Source organism: Miniopterus schreibersii (assembly GCF_964146895.1).
Source record: "Miniopterus schreibersii genome assembly, chromosome: 11".
NCBI classification, from domain to species: domain Eukaryota; kingdom Metazoa; phylum Chordata; class Mammalia; order Chiroptera; family Miniopteridae; genus Miniopterus; species Miniopterus schreibersii.
Window position 1 is genome coordinate 45,613,444 of NC_138111.1, and position 17,862 is coordinate 45,631,305.

A 17,862-nucleotide genomic window follows, 5' to 3' on the forward strand; every position below is an offset into this window, starting at 1 on the left:
GAATCATTGATCTGCTGCCTCCGTGCACACCCCCCTCCTGGGGATTGAGCCCACAATTAGGGCATGTGGCCTGACCAAGAATCAAACCCATTACCTCCTATTCATGGGTAGACGCTCAGCCACTGAGCCATGCTGGCCGGGTGGATGTTCTTGACTTGAGTAGTTATATGCTCCTTCCATATTTATTTTTTTACAGAGCAATTGATTTAACATCTCTTTTACTAGAATTAGAAAAATATTTCATTTTATAACTTATTTTTTACAGACTTAACTATATACACATAGAGTATATACACATATACTATACATTATAATTCTGTTCTGAAATTGTACAAATTTAGTTCCAGGGCAAACATAGCTTAAATTCTTGTGTTCTGAAATATGGTATGATTTATTTTACCCTTTCTTCTATAAAGTTTGTATACAAACTTTGTTCAAGTTCTCTACTTTGTTCAAAATATTTACATTCTTGGTATCTGATTTTGACAAACTTAGACAAATGAGAATTTTTTGCCATCACATACTTTTTTACTGTATCAAACATACAGAGACACATGGTAATATGATGTCAAAATATAATTCTCATGTTAAAGCTGAGCAAAGAATGTGATCTAAAAGAAAAGCTTTCTATCCGATCTGGCTTTAAAAAATATTAAGGCAGAAAACATTCAAAACCATGTGAGTACAGTTAGTTACCATTAGGTACATTTTACACATGAGAAACAATCACAGAGAGGTTTTAGTAACTTTCCCAGGGATACGCAGTAGCAAGAAGCTAAAGTGGAAATTTAAACTCAGACAGGCTGAAAATAAAATATTTTGAGTGATGATAAAGCATTCAAAACCTTGCCATATAAATTGAAGTAAATTCATTTAAAATATTTTTATTTAGGAGAGAAGATTGAGGGCGGCAGGGACATTTTGACAAGTATTAGGTTGGTTGTGGAGAGAGTGTATATATTTCTTGATGGAACTTAGGCATATAAGGAGTTATGAAGCTTATCTTTGGCCCAATATCAAGCATCTTCTCGTCTTAGGGTTAAAACTGACACCTCATCACTTACCATCTGTGCAAAGGTTGCATGGTTTTTTTTAGAAGGCTTGTGATAGAAGGGAATTATGGCACTGAGAGGGGAAAATGGGCCCCTTGCTAATCCTGAGATGATTTTTTTCTAATTAAAATGTGAAGAGATTAAATTGGGTAATTAAAGAGTCCACCCAGGATTAATATTCATTTATTCTAAATGAATTAGATATATTGTGAGAGCCCTAGGCCTGCATAGTACTTGTTGATTCAGAACAACTAAGCCTAGCTGCTAGAGCTGCTTCCAACTTCAGACCCACTTACATTTTGAACATGCCGCTCAGTTCATTAAGTGTTAATGGTCTGCCCTTAGTTTCTACCTGTTAATGCTGTCACACTAGGGTATGATATTTAATTATTGTGTTCCTGTAGCATAGTAGGTTATCAAACTTCAGCATGCTTTAGAATTTCTGAGAGGATTTGTGAAAATAGATTGCTGGGCCTCATTTTCAGAGTTTCTGACTTGGTAGATCCAAAGTAGAGCACAAGAGTTTGCCTTTCTAACATGTTTCCAGATGCTGCTGATGCTGCTGGTCAGGAGACCACACATTGAGAACCACCACAGTAGTAGTTTATCCTGCCCCAATAGAGCTTTCCAAGAGCACAAACAAGATATTACTCATTTCTTTGTCCCTCTACTACCTAGCAGTACATAAAGGTGACAGATCTTAATTTTACAGAAACCATTGTGGACTGTTAACATTGCTGTCTTCGGTTGGTTGATACCAGAAATTAGACCTAAAATTGAGTAACGTTCTAAAGCTTTAAGTTCAGGTCAGGTTTAGTTTTATGTTAAGTTTACCTGTAGAAACAAATCAAGATTCTGCTAGAATTCTTTCACATGGTTCTACTTTCTGATACATAAAAAATACTGGGTTTTGTGTGTTTGTTTGGTCTATTGGTTTGTTTTTGTTTTTGCCATTACCAGGGAGCTGGCTGTGTGTAAGAACTAGAATTTTATCTTTTTTTTCCTGGAAAAATAGAGGCTTTTGAAATGTACTGGGTTCATGTTGTTATGTCTAAAGCAAATGGCAGAACTGGAACTGGTTCCAAATTCAGGAAGAGGTCAGCATCTACTATTAAAGTAATTCTTAAACTTGAGTTAAGAAAATGTGGAGGAAGAAGAACTTGTGTTTTTCTTACCCACCCTCCAAGTTAGCATAGACTGTCTCACTAAGATTTTAGCAAGAATTATTTATTCTAGCAGTTAATATCATGAATAAATATCATTTACCTTAAATGCCATTAAGAGTAACATGATTAGGTTTCTATATATGTTGCATATAATTTTAGTCATCTTTGGCAGTTATCATAATCATTCTTCTGTGATTCTTCTCTTTCTCTCCTCAGATATCCAGAAAGTGGTACTGTAGAAATAAATGTGAAAGATCTTCGACCACGCGCTAGAACCACTTTGAAATGGAATGAACTAAATATCGGTGATGTGGTAATGGTTAATTACAATGTAGAAAGTCCTAGTAATAGAGGATTTTGGTTTGATGCAGAAATTACTGCATTGAAGACAATCTCAAGGGCCAAAAAAGAACTTCGTGGGACTATTTTCTTGGGGTAAGATTCTCTTTAGTCATACCATTAGGAATGCAATTTTTAGGTATTAAGTACATGTTCCTTTTTAAAAAAAAAAAAAAAATCTATGAAAGATGGAAATTTACATACTGAAGGAGACTTTTTAGAGTAAATTCTTCAGAATTTTTAATTAAGAATGGCCCTTAAGCCCGGCCGATGTGGCTCAGTGATTGAGTGTCTACCCGTGAACCAGGAGGTCATGTTGAATTCCCGGTCAGGGCACATGCCCAGGTTGCGGGCTCAGTCCCATTAGGGGGCATACAGGAGGCAGTTGATCAATGATATTCTCTCATCCTTTGTTTCTATCTCTCTCCCCTCTTCTTTCCTCTCTGAAATAAATAAAAACATATTTAAAAAAAAAAAAGAATGTCCCTTAAATGTCCATAGCTACTTTATGGTTTGAGAGATTATTTGAAAGCATCTTAGAAATAACTGAGTGTTTTTTAGAGATATCCTTGCTTACCTCACAGAATTTTTATAGATTAAACCAAATAATATACAAGAGCATTTCAATAGCCATAGTTGCTATGAGGATCTATTCTGATATAATAGCTGTGACTGTCTACCTAACCAGCCGTCTGCTGGACTTGCAAGACTATCTGAAATTCTTCTTTATATAGTAATTTTCTTCAACTTACAGAATTTGACAAGCTTAATGAAGAGAATTCAAAAGGTAAAATGTTATCAAAATACCAAATCACTCAGGTATTTTCATCATTAATTCTTTAAGAAATATTTTAGATGTTTCCCTCAAGTGATATAGTACTATGCATTGTCTCACAACTATCTTTTTTACCCTTAGGAAAATATTATCACCATCTTTCTTAGTCCTTTTCCTTAGAATAGAGTTTATTGGATGAATAGTCACTAATTTACTTTTTTTTTAAAAAAGATCTGTTGAGCCATTTCCAGTTCTTTATTATAAATAATGTTTAAGTAAACAACTTTGTAAATGCATATTTGTGCATTTCTTTTATTAAGAATGAGTCCGTAGAAGTACATTTGCTGTGTGAAGGACTGGGGATTCTAGGATGACCCTTATAGTTTTCTTTTACATAAGGGAACCAACCAAACTAATATTCTTGTCCAGTTCTGGTTAAATGGATTATGCTGAATTATTATAATATATATTATATATAATGGATATATTATATCTAACAAATCTGGGATCAAGCACCTGCTTATAGCCAATAACATGAAGCAGGGGTCTATAAACTACAGCCACTGTGACTGCCTAATATGAAAAGTTTTATTGGAACACAGCAATGCCCATCCATTTATGTATTCTCTATGGCTGTTTTTTTACTCAACAGTATTGTTGAGTAGTTGCAACTGAGACTATCTGGCTTGTAAAAACTAAACTACGTTCTCTGTTACCCTTGATGGGAAAATGCTGACCTAGGATAAAGAAAAAGAATATTGAGTGAGATGCTGAAAATAGTTTATATTTTAGAAAACAATTGTAGAACTTTATCCAAACACAAGTATGATTTTTATTGCCAAAATTAGGATGTAACTCAATTACAGACTTCCAAGTCACTTGAAATTCTGATAATGGATACAAATCACAAAGGAGGAAGCACCGATATAAATTGATTATATTTTGAACTAAAAAAAAAAAAAATAGCTTGCTATTTAAAAAAAAAGTTTCCCCAAGTGATTCTGAGGTCAGAATCACTTATGGTTAATAAGTAACTTTAGGGACTAGAACTAAGATTGAATTGAAATTATAGATAGGCAAATATTAATTCACTAGAGAGAAAAATTATGTGATAGTAACAGTAAAACAACAGTAAAACTCACTATCCCAACAGTAAAACTCACTATGCTATAAAGTATGTTCTTTGTCATTTAAATATTTTTACTAGAAATGTTAGTGACACAAAGCCAAAATGGAGCCAGGGTGACTTGTGGATTGGAATTTTTTTTCATGGTTAGAAATCTTTTCCCCTCACTGGAAATAGTGGGTAAATAATTAGAGTGAATGTATTCTGTTGTTGATAGTTCGGGGCTGTCACACATAGTGCTGCCATGACATTATATGTGTCCTGGTGCCTATGTTACATTAGTTTTGTAGCGCACATCTTGTGTAGAAATAGAATTGCTGGGTTATAAAACCTATGCACCTTCAACTTTAATAGATAGAACCAATATTTAAGTGGTTGTACTGGGTTATACTTCCATAGCAATATTAGAATTCCCATTGCTCTGCATTCTCATTCACATTTTGTCAGATTTGAGTTTTTGCTAATCAGTTGGGGGTGTATAATAAAGTAGTATGTCATTGGCTTTAATTCTTATTTCCCTGACTACTAATGAGATTAAGAACCTTATGTTTACTGGCAATTTGGAAGTCTTTCGAGGACCCTGTTCCAAACATTGGTGTTTTGTTGTTAATTGGGTAGTCTGTCTTACTGATTTTTCGGAGTTCTAATTGTGGAAACTTGACCATTTCAATTATATGTGGAGAAAATATCTTCTCCGATTCTATGGCTTATCTTTTCTCCTTAATGTTTGAATAGTATTTTTAATTTTAAATAGTTGAGTTTATAAAATTTTTTTCTTATGCTTATACTTTTTATAAGAAACCTTCTTGCTTTTAAGATATTTTCCAGGGTTGAGGGGCTAGAGATGGGGGGGATGAAATGAGTGAAGGTGGTCAAAAGGTACAAACTTCCCATTATAAGGTATATAAGGTCCAGAAATGTAATGAACACCATGGTGACTATAGCTAACAATAACTTATTGTATATTTGAAAGTTGCTAAGAGAGTAGATCTTAAAAAATCTCATTACAAGAAAAAAAAATTATACCTATGTGAGGTCATGTATGTTAATTAAACCTTATATGATAATCACTTGTCAATATATACATGTGTTAGATTATTATGATACATACCTTAAACTTACACAGTGTTATGTCAATTATATCTCAAAACGTAGAAGGGGGGGGGGAACTTTTCCCCATCTAGAAAGCCTAAAGATATTTTCCATTATAACTTTTAAAATCTTGTGGTTGTGCCTTTCCATAGGTGTTTAATCCACTTGAAGTAGGTTTTTATATACATTTTTAGTTAAGAGTTTAACTTACCTTAATTTTTTAGCATATGTGCTGTTGAAGCGAGCACTAACTTACCTTAATATATATGGGTAATCATTTATCATTTATCGCAGGGGTGGGGAACATTTTTTTGCCGAGGGCCATTTGGATATATATAACATCATTTGCAGGTCATACAAAATTATCAACTTAAAAATTAGCTATAAAAACTCCTAGATTTATTGAATTTCGAGTCCCACCTGGGGTTGCCTTGGTAGGGCCAGACCCTGCCCCTGTTATTGATTTATATGATCTGAAGAGAAACCAGAGTATCTGCCCCTGTTATTGAAAAGCCCACTTTTCCCTCATTGATCTTTAATATCATCTCATAACAAGTATCTTTATATTTGATATATCCATCTGGTCACTATTCTGTAATATTGGTCTGTTTTGTGTATCCTTATATCAGTTCCACACTTTCATAATATGACAGAGCAGATTCTTAGCTTTGTATACTTTCATTTGAATTTTCCAGTCATCTTGGTAATATCCATATAAAAACCATTGGGAATTTGATAGGTATTAGATTGATTCTAATTCGTAATGTGATTTATCTCTATTTAGTTAGGTCTTTAATGTGTTTTTCTCATGTTTTTGTTAAGTTGAACCATATGAAACATAGTTTTGTAGGTTCAGATATTTGCATGTTGACAATTACATGGTTCAACCTGATATAATTCTCTCCAGAGAACTGAGCTTATATATTGTCTGTTATCCTTGTTTAATCTTAGGTACTACTTGTTACTGTAAATGCTATTTTATTTCATTTTTCTCCTTGTTACTGATTTACAGGTAACCTTTAATCTTGGATCCAGTAGCCTTACTACATTTACTAATTTTAATATACATATAGATTATTTTGGAATTTTTATAATTCTGTGAATGATATTTTTGTTCTATCCCTTTCTTTGATTGTTTCCTCTTCATTCATCAGTACATTATCGAAAGGAGGTATGGTAGCATGCATCTTTTCCCCTCGAACTCCAAGAAAAAGCTTTCAAAATTTCACCAATAACTATGTTTGATTACAGGTATTTTGTTGATGTTCTTTCCTGGGTTTGTTTGACAATGTTTTGTACAGGATCTATCTTATGGTAGAGTAGTATCCTTTTCTTGAATGTTTGGTAGAACTTTTGAGTAAAATCCTCGGGCTGAGTTTCCTTTGTGAGAAGGTTTTTTTATGATTGATTCAATTTTTATGATGATCAAAGGACTGTTCAGATTTTCTCTCTTCTCGAAATAAGATTTAATTTTCTAGAAACTTGTTTGTTTTATCTAAATTTCAACTTACTGTCGTAGTTTATTTGGTAACCTCATTTTTTAATGTGTAGAGTCTTTGTTGTGATGATCCCTTTTTTATCCTTGAATTTAGTATGTGACTTTTTTAATTTCACCAGAGGTTTATTAGTTTTATTAGACTTCTGCAAAGAACTTTCAGCTTTGATCCTTTCTTTTGTACTGAAGGTGAGAAGGAAGAAGCAGGTAGGGAATGTGATTTTTAATCTGCCTTGGAGATTTGATAAGGGAACTTGGAGTTAAAGTTCATGCTTTTTTCTATTTTTAATTTGTGATTACCGAAAAGTGAATATGCTTAAGCTGTCTAATTAACTTTACTAACACTACAGATCTACTTACTTTATTTTCAGTGTCATTTTTATAGTTTTATTTATTTACTAAATTTTATCTGTACTTTTGTATCATGAAATCTCTTTATCATTGAATGTACCATTCTTACAGAGTACAAATTAGGTGTCTATATCGTTAGAAATCACAAGTTCACTGTATTCCAACAATATTGGCCTTCTTGTGTTGCTTAATTACATAAACATGCTCTCGCTTCAGGACCTTTGCATTTGCTCTTCCTTCTGACTGGTTTCCCCCACACACATTCATTTGGCTTGCTCTGTCTCTTTCAGTTCTTTGTTCAAACATCACTTGAAAAGAGGCTTTTCTTGATCACACTATGTAAAATCATATGCACACACGAAGTGTAGGTTACTTGAATTTTCCCTTATAGTATTGATTATCATAACATTTATTTTTCTTACCCTACTTTGTATTTGGTTCCCTGTTGTTGCTGCAACAAATTACCACAAACCTAGTAACTTAAACAATAACACTTCTTATTTTATAGTTCTATAGGTCAGAAGTCTTATATGGGTTTAATTGGGCTAAAACCAGAGTGTCAGCAGGAATGTGTTCTTTCTGGAGACTCTTAATGAGAATTCTTTTACCTACTTCAGAAGCCTCCTAATTTCTTGGCCTTTGGTCCACTTATTCCATTTTTTAAGCCAACAGTGTTGTATCTCTCTCTTGTATTTCTTGGCCTCTACAATGTCGTATCTCCCTGAGTATCTCTTCTTCCTTCTACTTTTGAGGTCCCGTGTGATTACATTGGGCCTACCTGGACAATCCTAGTTCAAGGTTATTAACAATCATATTTGAAAAGTCACTTTTGCCATGTAAGGTAACATTTTATAGGTTCCTGGGCTTAGGACATGGACATCTTCGAAGTCTGTTTTTCTACCTGTCTTACCACTGGAATAGTTAATGCTTTGATTTTTGTTTGGGCTGTGTGCCAGGTGTTGGTGTCCTGTTCTAGACACTAGTTCCAATGGGTGTTCGGTAACTATAATGTTTCATAGAATCTGAGATTTTAGCATTGCTGAAATTGGGATGTTTTTTAAAATTGCTATTGGACTGAGTGAAGTTGGGTTCTTTAGGAGATTTGAATTTGCTTCTGCTAGTAATCTTGGAGTGCCATCTAACTTGAAGTTAAATTCTCTGAGACTGCACAGGTAGTGTGAATTCGTATCTGCAAACCTGCATGAATCATACCTTGTGGTTCAGTTCTTAGGGGATACTTTTTTCCCTTATACTCAATGGTAATATTGAAACAGGCATATTTGCTTTCTGTCTCTTATTGTAAGGTAATTTATTTCCCATTTACCTTTAACTATAAGAGAAGCTGTTTGACTTTCTAACTTTATTTGAGGGTCCTTCATCTCAGGCTTTTTGGTTTCCTCAGATTTTATAAAATAATGTATCTTATAGTTGTTGGCTTCCATTTTGTGTCCCAACTTTATTCTTAGACTCTCTTATTGCAGGCCAGTTTATTTTTTGGTAGTACATAAAATAATGTGTTTTACAATTGTTGGTTTATTAGATTCTGTGACATATGGTATTTCTTGAAGGAATGAATTGACAACTTATTTACACATTTTGGTTGTGATCCATGACTTTATCAGTTTTGTGTAAAGGAAATGGGTGAGATAAGCCTTCACTTAAAACAATGGATAAATGAGTGAAGAAGTGAGTTTAGTTTTGAAACATGTTTTTGGTGACATTTATTGAAGCTCTTAAAGAAATATGTGGAAGGTTTCTATCTCTAGGAATAGATGGCAGTAGATCATCATTCTTATCTAAAATTCCTAGAATAGCCAGATCAAATAGTTATCTGTTTGAAGGCAGCATAGAGGCAAGGAGAACTACTGGGGCTATCACACTACGGGAAGAACCTTAGAAGGCAGTTGGCTTTTGCAGTTGCTTTTTGCCCTGGGGGCTCTGCTAATTATGGATGCAGTGCAAACCTAGTTTTGTACTGGTGGTAGCGTGGAGACAGAAGTCAGAGTTTTTGGCAGATATTTGCATGCCTTAGTTGAAAACTAAATGGCTAAGGCAAACAGGTAGACTAAATCCTACCAAGACTGTAAACCAGCCTTGCCTCAGCATAGTTGCTGATTAAAATGGTAAACCACTGCAGTACATATCTCCCGAGCAGAAGAAAGTTGGACCTTCTTTATGGTCAGACAACATCTGAAGCTGCACATATTTTATATAACTGTCTGCCATAGAGCCAAAAATACTATACTACCAAAAGACAGGGCCATATAATTCAAAATCAGAAAAAGGAAAAACAACTATAGAAATAGACTCATAGGCAATCTTGATAAGCCCATTATCAGACAGGGACTCGAAAGTAATTGTGATTAAAATGCTCAAGAAAATAGATGAAAAGGTGGAGAATTTCAAATGAGAATTGGGATCTATAAAATAATGGAGATTCTAGAACTGAAAAATATAGTGTCTGAGAATAGGAGCTCATTAGATTGCCTTAACAGCAGATAAGATACAGCAGAAGATAGGATTAGTGAATAAAAGGTAAGTCAGTGAAAAATATTCAACCTGAAACATGGAAAAAAATAATGGAAAACAACAGAGAATAGACTTAGACATATGGGACTTGGTGAAAAGGTGTGTATTACATTTATTTATAGTTCCCCAGAAGGAGAGAGTAGGGTAAAAACAATATTTGAAGTTATGATAGCTAGAATTTTATAAAATTGATAAAAAGATATCTGCCAAGATTGAAGAAATTCTGCGAATCCTAAGCAGGATGATAAATGTAAAGAAAACATGCAGTGTCACATCAACACAAGACTGATGAAAACTAAAGACAGAAACAAAGGGAAGATGACTCCAATAATGAAAGCCGGAAGACAATGGGATGGCATCTGGAAACACTGATAAAATAACCTCAACTCAGAAATACATTTCTAATGAAAATGTCTTACAGAATGAAGCCAAAATAGAGACATTATCAAGCCAAAGCTGAGAGAATTCAGTACTAATAAACCTGCACTAAAAGAAATACTTTAAAGGGAGTTCTTTAAGCAGAAGGAGATCTCAGCTCGAAACAGGGAAATACAGGAAGGAATTTAAGAACAAAGGCAGGGTAACTATATGAGTAAAGTACAAATAGACTATTCAAAACAGTAATAGTTAAGTTTTAAAATATGTGTAGAATAAAATGCAAAAGATGGGGTTGATAAAGCTTGTGAGATTCTGGCATGCTCAGTGAAGTAGTGAAAGTAAGACTTAAAATAGTTGGATTTGTCAGTTTTGTATAATACAGTCTCTAAAGACTACTGAAAATTAATAAATGTTAGCAAGTGAATAGAGTAGAAATGGAATAATAAGTGTTAGAAAAATCCCAAAGAAAGCGGATAAAAGAGTAAAAGAAAGGGAAAGGTAGATACAATGGAAAACAATATAATGGTAAAAAGAAACCCAAATATATCAGCCATTTTATTAACTATATATGAACTAAATATTATAATGAAAGACAAAAAAAAATCAGACTAGATTAAAATGAAAAGAAAACATGTGCTGCTTGCAAAAGAAGACTTCATGAGGTCATAGAAGTTGAAAATACAAGAATGAATGAATTCTAATTTTTAACCTCCCCAGATGTCCTTATAAAAACATAGAGCAACTAAAATGATCCAAAAAACTCACAGGCAACACCTACAATTGTTTAGGGTGATGTGGCATTTTGTACAAACACCAACATAGCTGGTGAGATAAATAGCTGAAAGCTACAAGACTTGTGTGGTATCAGTGGCTGTGTAAGAGGAAGGAACAGCTAACTACAGGATAGATTATAAATTCAAGAACTCTGGTAAGTCAACTCAGCAAGCTGTTTTGAAAATAGCAGGTTGGTAGCCACCTTTCAAAACGACTCCCAATAATTCCTGCTTCCTGGTACTCACACCTGCATAGTTCCCTTTCATTTTACTAGGGTTCCTCTGTGTGACCAACAGGATATGGCAGAAATGATTGTGTGCAACTTCTGAGGTTGGGTTATTAAAACACTGAAGCATCCCTTTTGGGCTCTCTCATATCACTTCCTCTGGGGGAAGTTAGCTGCTGTGTTGAGAATTCAAGCAGCCTGTCAGTCTTTCCCCAGTTGAGCCTTTAGATGAGACTGCAACCCTGGTCAACATGACTGAAACCTCATTAAAGATCTTGAACCAGACCTACCCAGCTAAGCTGCTTCCAAATTCCTGATCCACAGAAACTATAAGATAATCTTTGTTTTATGTCGCTGGGGTGATTTTTTAATGCAACAATAGGTAACACACTAGCTGAAGCTAGAAGGAGTAGGTACCCCAGTTTTGGGTGAGTACAAGCAGTTAGCAGTGAGGTCTGAAGGGATTAGACCTCTGTGAATTCTTAAAATTAGCTAAAGCTTCATTTCAGGACAAAGGCCATATTGAGAAGAAACTACTGTGAATGCAACCCAAATTGAATAGGAGAGGTACAACAAAGACAAAGGCAAAAAGGATCCAGTTAAAATAGGGGAGATTTCTGAAAATAAACTTCCGTAACGCCTTTTTAAAAAAATAATTTTTGAGGCATAGTTTACATACAGTAATATATATTATATATTAAATGAATATTAACAAGTATATAGGGTGTCCCCAAAAATGTATAAACACTTTGAGTGATTATAAAGGCAATGTTTGTTAAAATACATTTCATTTTCAAAGTTGAGCTATCAGCTGTTAAACTGTGTATACATTTTTGAGGGAACCCTGTATATACCTGGGCTTCACTCAAGTCACCACCACCACCTTCAGCCTTGGCCCCAGACAACAACTGATCTGATTTCTGTCGGATTATATTTTAGCTGCCATAGTGTTTAATGCTTCTTCAAAAGCAACAGTAGAAATAGTAAGCTTTATGGAACTTTAGCTGTAAACTAGCAAAGCCAAGTGAAATTATACCCTCTAAAGTTTCAAGAAAGTCGATTTTATAAATAAAAGAAGAAAAGCATTGATGTCAAATACCATACACAATTAGAAGAATGAAAAAATAAGGACCTACGATAACACCTTTATAAGGAAAGCATCCCAGAAAGACATGCATGAGTCAAGAAAATGTGAGCCAAGGATTTTAAGTCTAGCCAAACTGGCCTTCAGTATAAGGCCGGAGACAACTCATTACCTTGTAAGAACTAGGGGAGACATCATTTTCCTGAACCCTTCCTGGGAAAGCTCTAGAGAACTAGCTTCAGACCATCAAGATGACCGAAGAGAATTTAATCAAGAATGTTTGTAAACATTAAAACATTGCTACATTTTAGAACTAGAACTAGAGGAGATACAGAAAGGAGAAAGTATAGTATGTATATAATGGTTATATGATCGGACACTAAATATAACAGACATGGGGGAAATGAATAGGGAAATTTTAAAGCATTTTCAGTAATCATAATGACAACGGGTGAGAATATCTTGTGTGTACTTTGGGATAAAGCAAAAAACTATTTGTAGGGTTCTAATTTAGGTAACATTGATGTCTTTTCTAATTGGGGGAAAAGAAATATACATAATTATTTTTTAATCCTCAACCGGAGGATATTTTTTCCATTGCTTTTCAGAAAGAGTGGAAGGGAAAGAGAGAGAGAAATGTTGATGTGAGAGAGACACATTGATTGTTTGCCTCCCACATGTACCCTGACCAGGGCCAGGGATCAAGCCTGCAACCCAGGTACTTGCCTTTGGCTGGAATGAAACCCGGGACCCTTCAGTCCGAGGGCCGACACTGAGCAAAACTGGCTAGGGCATATATAATTTTTTAAAAGTAAATTTACCCTTTAGTCCTGAATTTGAACAGACAGTTTGTATGAACTCATGAGGTATTTTGTACATGCATTAATGTGTATGTTTCAGTTCTATAGCTTTGTTCACTGAAAAAGCCTCGAAACAGTGATCAGTACAGTTGCAGTAAGCTTTTCAAGTGCCTAAATTATGGTCTTGAAATACCATGTCTACCTAAAAGAAACCAAGCTTCCTTGGAGATAAGACTCCAGGCTTGGGGCAGAAAATGTACAAGATGAACTTGGAACATGTCTTATAGATAACAAGGAAGCCCACAAAGACTGTGATGTTCTTGTCAGAAAAATTTGGAAATTAACAGGGAGATCCCATTAACCAAAGATGAGACAATTTGAACATTGATAAGGAAAATAACAACAGTGTATTGAAGCACTTTAAAATATGTGAATTCCTAGTAATATAGAAACTCATTGGTCATCTATATAGGGTGTTAAAGGAACTATTTCTTTTAAAAACTGCTAAAGAAAGCATTTAATCTACATTTGTTATATGAACTATATCACTGAGTCAGCAAATAGTTCATGAGGTCAAGTTTGTCTTTATGGAATTATTCCAGCAAATAAATGAGCAGGGAATGATAGAATTGGAATATCAACATTTTCTAACCCCCAGTGAGTTAATATATAGGCATTGAGCATCTGTGGCTGCTGTCATCTTAGGAAAAGACAAATAACTAGGTGCTTCTTGATGGAAATAGACCTATAAAATAGTTTTACCAAAAAATGAACCTGGATTTGATTAAGCGTCCAAAGCCAAGTTTGACCAAAAGAAAATTTCTGTAAAGGTCCAGATAGTAAATCGTTTAACCTTTGGTGGCCAGATGATTTCTGTTAAAACTACTCAACTCTGCCATTGTATCAGGAAACCAGCCATTGAGAATACATAAATGAGTAGGTGTAGCTACTTTTCAGTAAAACTTTACGTACAAAAGCAGACAGTGCACCAAGTTTTTTGACCACTGCTCTGGATCCAACTACCAATTTCCTGGAAATATAAACAACAGAAAAAACTAAACTACATTTGAGGATGCAAATATCAAAATGAAGACTGGGAAACTCTATAGGATAAATGATGGTAGTTCTTCAGCAGATTGCAAGGAAGAAAGAGATTGTGTGGGAATCTATAGTCATTAAAACACAGGCAAAAACTATTCATTTGTCTATGCAGTTTTCTGCATTTGTGTATATTTGACGTTAACAGTTTTAAAAGAAAAGATGAAAGGATGGAAAATGTCATCAAGCAAATGCTAACAACAACAAAACACACACACACAACCCCAAAGGTACACTTTTGGTACAGAATGTATTAGAGAGACGGAGACATTTTATAAGATTTAAGAATCCTAAATCTGTATATACCCAATGACATAGCTTCAAAAATATAAAGCAAAATTTGACAGATTAAAAGGAGAAATGTATCCACAGTCATAGCAGGGAACTTTAAAGAAGCATATGCAAACAGGCATAGATTGTATATGAAAACGATGGCTTAGTATTTAAAGACTTTTTAAAATTTTCACCCAAGGATATGCTTACTGATTTTCAGAAAGAGGGGAAGGGGGAGAGAGAGAGGAAGAGAAACATCCATTGGTTGTCTTCCGTATGTGCCCCGACCCGGTATTAAACCCATAACCTAGGTATGTGCCCTGACCAGGAATCGAAACCACAACCTTTTAGAGTACAAGATGATGTTCCAACCAACTGAGCCACACTAGCCAGGGCTGACAGACTTTTTTTTTCTTTTTTCCTTTAATAAAGAGTAACATTTATTTGATTCACCACATTTTCTTTCTTTATATTTAATATTTGGCACCTGACAAGTATTTTTTTAAATTTTATTTTTGTTTATAATATTACAGATGTCCCTTTTTCTCCCCAATGACCCGTTCCACCCAGTCCCTCTCCCCACCATTGTCCGTGTCCTTGGGTTGTGCATATATGCATATAAATTCTTTAGTTACTCTCTCCCCCTCCACTCACCTGTCCTCCTCCATCCCTCTGACATTCATCAGTCTCATCTATACTTCCATGTCATTGAATCTATTCCGTTCATCAGTTTATTAAGTTCTTTAGGTTCCACGTATAAGTGAGATCATGTGATGTTTGCCTTTGCTACCTGGCTTATTTCACTTAGCATAATTTTCTCTAGGTCCATCCATACTGTCCGAAAGGGTACGAGATTCTTCTTCTTTACAGCTGCATAGTATTCCATGGTGTAAATGTCCCACAGCTTTTTTATCCACTCATCTACTGATGGGCACTTGGGTTGTTTCCAGACCTTAGCTATTGTAAACTGTGCTGCTATGAACATCGGGGTACATATATTCTTTCTGCTTAGTGTTTCAGGATTCTTAGGATACATTCCTAGGAGTGGAATCACTGGGTCAAAAGGCAGCTCCGTTTCTAATTTTTTAAGGGACCTCCATACTGTTTTCCATAGTGGTTTTACCACTCTGCATTCCCACCAGCAGTGTACTAGGTTCCCCTTTCTCCACACCCTCGCCAGCACATGTCTTTTGTTGATTTGTTGATGGCAGCCATTCTGACAGGTGTGAAGTGATTCCTCATTGTGGTGACAGACTTCTTTTTAATGATGTCATCTTTTTTACCTAGAAACTTACTGTATTTATTAAAATATGAAATATTTTTCATATTTCATTTTAATTGAGAATCATTTTATCTAGTCTTTAAATTAAATTTACAAGATAGCTATCTTCTTACCAGATAATCTAAGTGACGTTCTCTAAGTTTTTTCCTAATATTACATTAAAGTTACACTTAACTTGGAATATTAACTGATTACTATTGTACTTTTTTTTTCTATTGGAAATAATAACTCAGAGTAATTGGAATAACTATAATCCCAATAAGTAAATAGACAAAGTTCAGTGAGTTTTCACACTGACTTTCAATTATTTGCATATGATTAGATTTTGCTGGCAGAAGTTAACCTTTCTTCCTTTTTTAAACAGGGGTACCGAAGGAAAATTAAGTGACTGCCAGATAAGATTTGTAAATGAAATCTTCAAGATCGAGAAACCTGGAGCCCATCCTCTTTCATTGGCAGATGGAAAGTTTTTAAGTATGAATTTTTTTATGGGCTTAAACTTCATGTATTGTACATGATTGTCATTTTAATTGTCCAGTGAATAACTTTTGAGGAAGTATAAAACTTAGCCCATACAATTTTATTTTCAAGACAGCAGTTTTGATTTAAAATCCATTTTGGTCTAATGGGTTTTTCTCATAAAATTTATTTTCAAAGAAATATTTTCTCTTCTGAGCATTTTATTGCTGTTTTCTCAACAATAAGTTCTGTTCAAATAAAAAATCTATTTCAGTAATTTTATGGCCACCCAAGATTAATTTTTACTAATGAGACTTATTTTTATACCTGTAGAGCCTAAGAATAATAGTGTTGATTGATCCTTGAATTTCTGGGAGGTAATAACTGAGGTTTACGTACTCATTAAAATGTAGTCGTACCTCTTCATTGTACATATTTTGCTTGGTTAATTTCATGCATCTACTTGGTGACAGAGGTATGACTTAATACTAAGTCTTTTCATTCATGATTCAATTGCTATCTTTCCAAATAGATTATACTGTCTCACATGCTCTTAATTTTCTTGGAGAGCAATCCATTGGCTTTATGCCACATGTCAATGTCTAGTATATTCTGGAAAAGAACTATTCAAGACTAAAGCAATCCTGCCTAACCTCTTCTTACCACAGTTGTGCAAGATTATAAAACAGGAACTTTTAACAGATCCATAAACACACTTTCATGTTACCTGTCTAGGCACTTCTCATTTTTTGAGGCTGCAATGCTAATATTTGAGTTAAGAACCTTAAGGCATACTCTGTATGACTACTTTTATGGTTATATCTTAGGAATAAAGGTAACTTGATAAGTAAACTTATTTAATGTGACTTGGTCTTTCTCAATAAAACACAATGGAAAACCAAAATTGACTAGGTTTTTCTCATGTCTTTCTGTTTTCTCCCACTCAGTATGTCTGCATATATTTTTTGTTCTCTAATACTAACCACTTTATAGCTACAACTTTGAACTTGTGTGTAAAGAGACCATTTCAGAGCCACAGACAAACTTCTATTGATCAGATCACTCACTCCCCAAACCAAAAATCTAAACATGTCTTTTAGGTTTGTTATATTTCCATTACTTACATGTTGTTACAGCTACATTAGTGAAAGTGAAACAAAATTATCTTCATTAGCAAGACGAGGCAGCGATCAGTCAAAAAGTTAATACTAAAATCAGTAGCCGTTTCTCTTTTCCTTCCTCTATCTCATTTGTCTGGTATTTTTCCCCATTTCCCTTATATTGAACTCCCAGGAGGTAATCACTCTAATAGCATATGTCGTTCTAGGCATCTTCCTCTATATAATTTATCTTTGTGTATTTAAATAATTTTGTTTTTTTTTTAAATTACTCTCTAATTTCCATTTTGAATTTTGGCTTCCTCTCTATTAATATTTCTGGTAAATTTACCTGTGTCTTACATAAAACCTATCTAAGTATTCCTCTTTTGATTGACATTTAAGTCGAACTTTTGTTATTATGAACATTACTGTAAGACCTTTTGTATGTACTTATGTATATTTT

At 34.4% G+C, this 17,862-nt stretch overlaps 1 protein-coding gene across 1 annotated transcript in view; it reads left to right on the forward strand.

The window, feature by feature from the left end:
* Nucleotides 1-17,862, forward strand: part of UHRF2 (ubiquitin like with PHD and ring finger domains 2) — a 78,106-nt gene that overhangs the window by 30,190 nt on the left and 30,054 nt on the right. The window contains exons 4-5 of the mRNA XM_081151270.1: nt 2,435-2,653; nt 16,205-16,314. Coding sequence (XP_081007396.1) covers nt 2,435-2,653; nt 16,205-16,314 — 329 coding nt within the window. The remainder of the gene's footprint in view (nt 1-2,434; nt 2,654-16,204; nt 16,315-17,862) is intronic.